Source organism: Dipodomys ordii, unplaced genomic scaffold (genome assembly GCF_000151885.1).
Source record: "Dipodomys ordii isolate 6190 unplaced genomic scaffold, Dord_2.0 Scaffold302, whole genome shotgun sequence".
Classification (NCBI taxonomy): Eukaryota; Metazoa; Chordata; class Mammalia; order Rodentia; family Heteromyidae; genus Dipodomys; species Dipodomys ordii.
In genome coordinates, this window is record NW_012267518.1 from 95,216 (window position 1) to 97,331 (window position 2,116).

The 2,116-nt window shown below is 47.4% G+C and overlaps 1 protein-coding gene across 1 annotated transcript in view; it reads left to right on the forward strand.

Moving 5' to 3' along the window:
- The window catches only part of LOC106001477 (GTPase IMAP family member 6-like), a 5,842-nt gene extending 4,760 nt beyond the window's left edge, over window positions 1-1,082 (forward strand). The window contains exon 4 of the mRNA XM_013036569.1: window positions 1,044-1,082. Coding sequence (XP_012892023.1) covers window positions 1,044-1,082 — 39 coding nt within the window. The remainder of the gene's footprint in view (window positions 1-1,043) is intronic.
- The last annotated feature ends 1,034 nt before the right edge of the window (window positions 1,083-2,116 follow it).

Here is a 2,116-nt window from a genome sequence, read left to right on the forward strand (position 1 = left end):
CCTCACATGGGCCCTCCTATCTCACTGACCTTGCATTTCTTTAGTATAAGTCTGAGTCCTGATAGAACCAAAGCTTCTTGAGGACAGAACTGTCGCCTGCACTCAGATGTGGAACTCCTCCCACTTCTCCCTGGCCACCAGAGCCCATCAATGTTCATGTACCTCAGCAGGAGCTGTTGGTCAAATGCCTGTGTATCTCTTGGGCTTTGTTCTGACCTGTAAGAGGAGTAGGAGTGATTGCTGGTAAGGTGCCTGCACTGTGGTGGGCACAACATAGTAGTCAGACAGAAAGGGGGAGGCCAAGAGCCCCCTCCCTAGGGTGAGCTATTTTAATAGGCAATGTACTCTAAGATCGCTGTGTTGTAACGACCTTCCTTCTCAGCTCGTGGTGCGCGCTTTCGCAGCCTGTGTGTATGCATGCAGAATCCCTGAGTGGGACCTGTATTTGAGCATCCTGGTATGGTGGCTTCTGGGCTCTCGGTGAACCAAGAACAGATGGATGCAGTGCAAATGAGCAATGGCCATGCTGAGTAAAAATCTTGGTGCAAAGATGGCTAGGAGTGGGGTGGACCCATTGCAAATATGAGATGTACAAGGCGTTATGTCGAAAAAACGAACTTTACTACTTTGGTGGGGGGGGGAGAATCGGAATGGGGGGGAGAGATGGAAAGGGATGGGAAAGGGAAACAAAAGAGGGGGAAAATGCTTGATAAGAAATGTACTTATTATTTTGCCCATGTCATTGTAACCCCTTTGTACGGTATTTTCACAATTTAAAAAAAAGGTAAAAAAATACATAAAATAAAAGTAAAAAGAAGATGGCTAGGAGGTGTGCAGAACTCCTGAGTCGTAAGCTACCACCACTGATGTACTTGGGCAGGAGAGCAGCCAAAAGTTACCTGTGCAGGGCTCCTCGCCGGGGCCATGCCAGTCCGGGAGCCCTTGCCACGCACTGTCCCCCTTGTGCTTGGGGGTAAGCCCCCCAATAAAGCCACTTTAGGCTGATACCATTTACCTCTTCATGATTTCTATGGCCATTTCAGCAGGAGAACCACGGGCATATGGGTACCAGCAGTGGCTGAGGGAGGAGGCCATGTGGGGAAGGGTGGGCACGGAGCTGGGCAGGAGGCAAAGTGGGAGCAGAATAGGCAGAAAGAGGGGGCTTTTCTCTCAAATCCTAACAAACAGGGCCCGTGGGAACGTCCTGGGTGGAATGGGGGATGAAATTAGGTTGGCGTGTGAAGGAGTCAGCTGTGGGAACGAGGGACCCTGTCTCTAGTCACAGGTAGAAGTGCCAGGGAGACTTGAGCGGAAGAGGTCAGCATCCAGTGATGGTCATACTTGTTACTGTCCCTTGTGTTCTGTGGCCCTTCATTACATCTGACTTCTGGCACTAGGAAGCAAAGGATATTTTCATCCCAATGCACACTCTTCCTTTGATGGTAGGGAGAGTGTGGGTGGGGTGAGGGTGTGTGGTGGGTGTTTGTGGAGAGTGGGGTGTAGGGAGGCCAGGAAGGAGGGGAGCAAGAAAAGGAAGCGATGGAGTGCTTTTAGAATCTTGTAGGGCCGCTGGAGTGAGAATTTCAAGTTCCAGGCCACCACATGAGAAGATCTTGGTATACTTGGAGATCTTTTCTGAAGTAGTAAAAGAATCCTAATTCAGAATGCAGTTGGAACTGCATCTCAGGACCAAGAAATTTGTGCTAGAAGGAAGAGAGAGCTAAGCCACACCCTTGCCAGAAGACTTCCTACGATCAGAGTGCTCAGCTCCCCATGTTAGTGTCTGCTGGCACCCACAGTACAATATGCATGGTCTCTACAGCGTGTCACCGTGACGCTGTGTGTGCCATTAGCAATTCCTTTCTAATGTAAAAATTTTAATTTATCAAAATTTCCACACATTTTTGTACATTTTGACTTAATTGTCATCCATCTGAAGTTTTTTCTATACTTGTAATATGTTTTTACCATAGGTTAGTTGGAAGATGTCTAAATTCCAAATATTTGAGTAGATTCTATAAATTACAGTATCCAATAGGGTAGCCATTACCTACATGTGGCTATTTATTGAGCACATGATACCTGACAAGCTATTTAATTTCACTTCATTGTAATT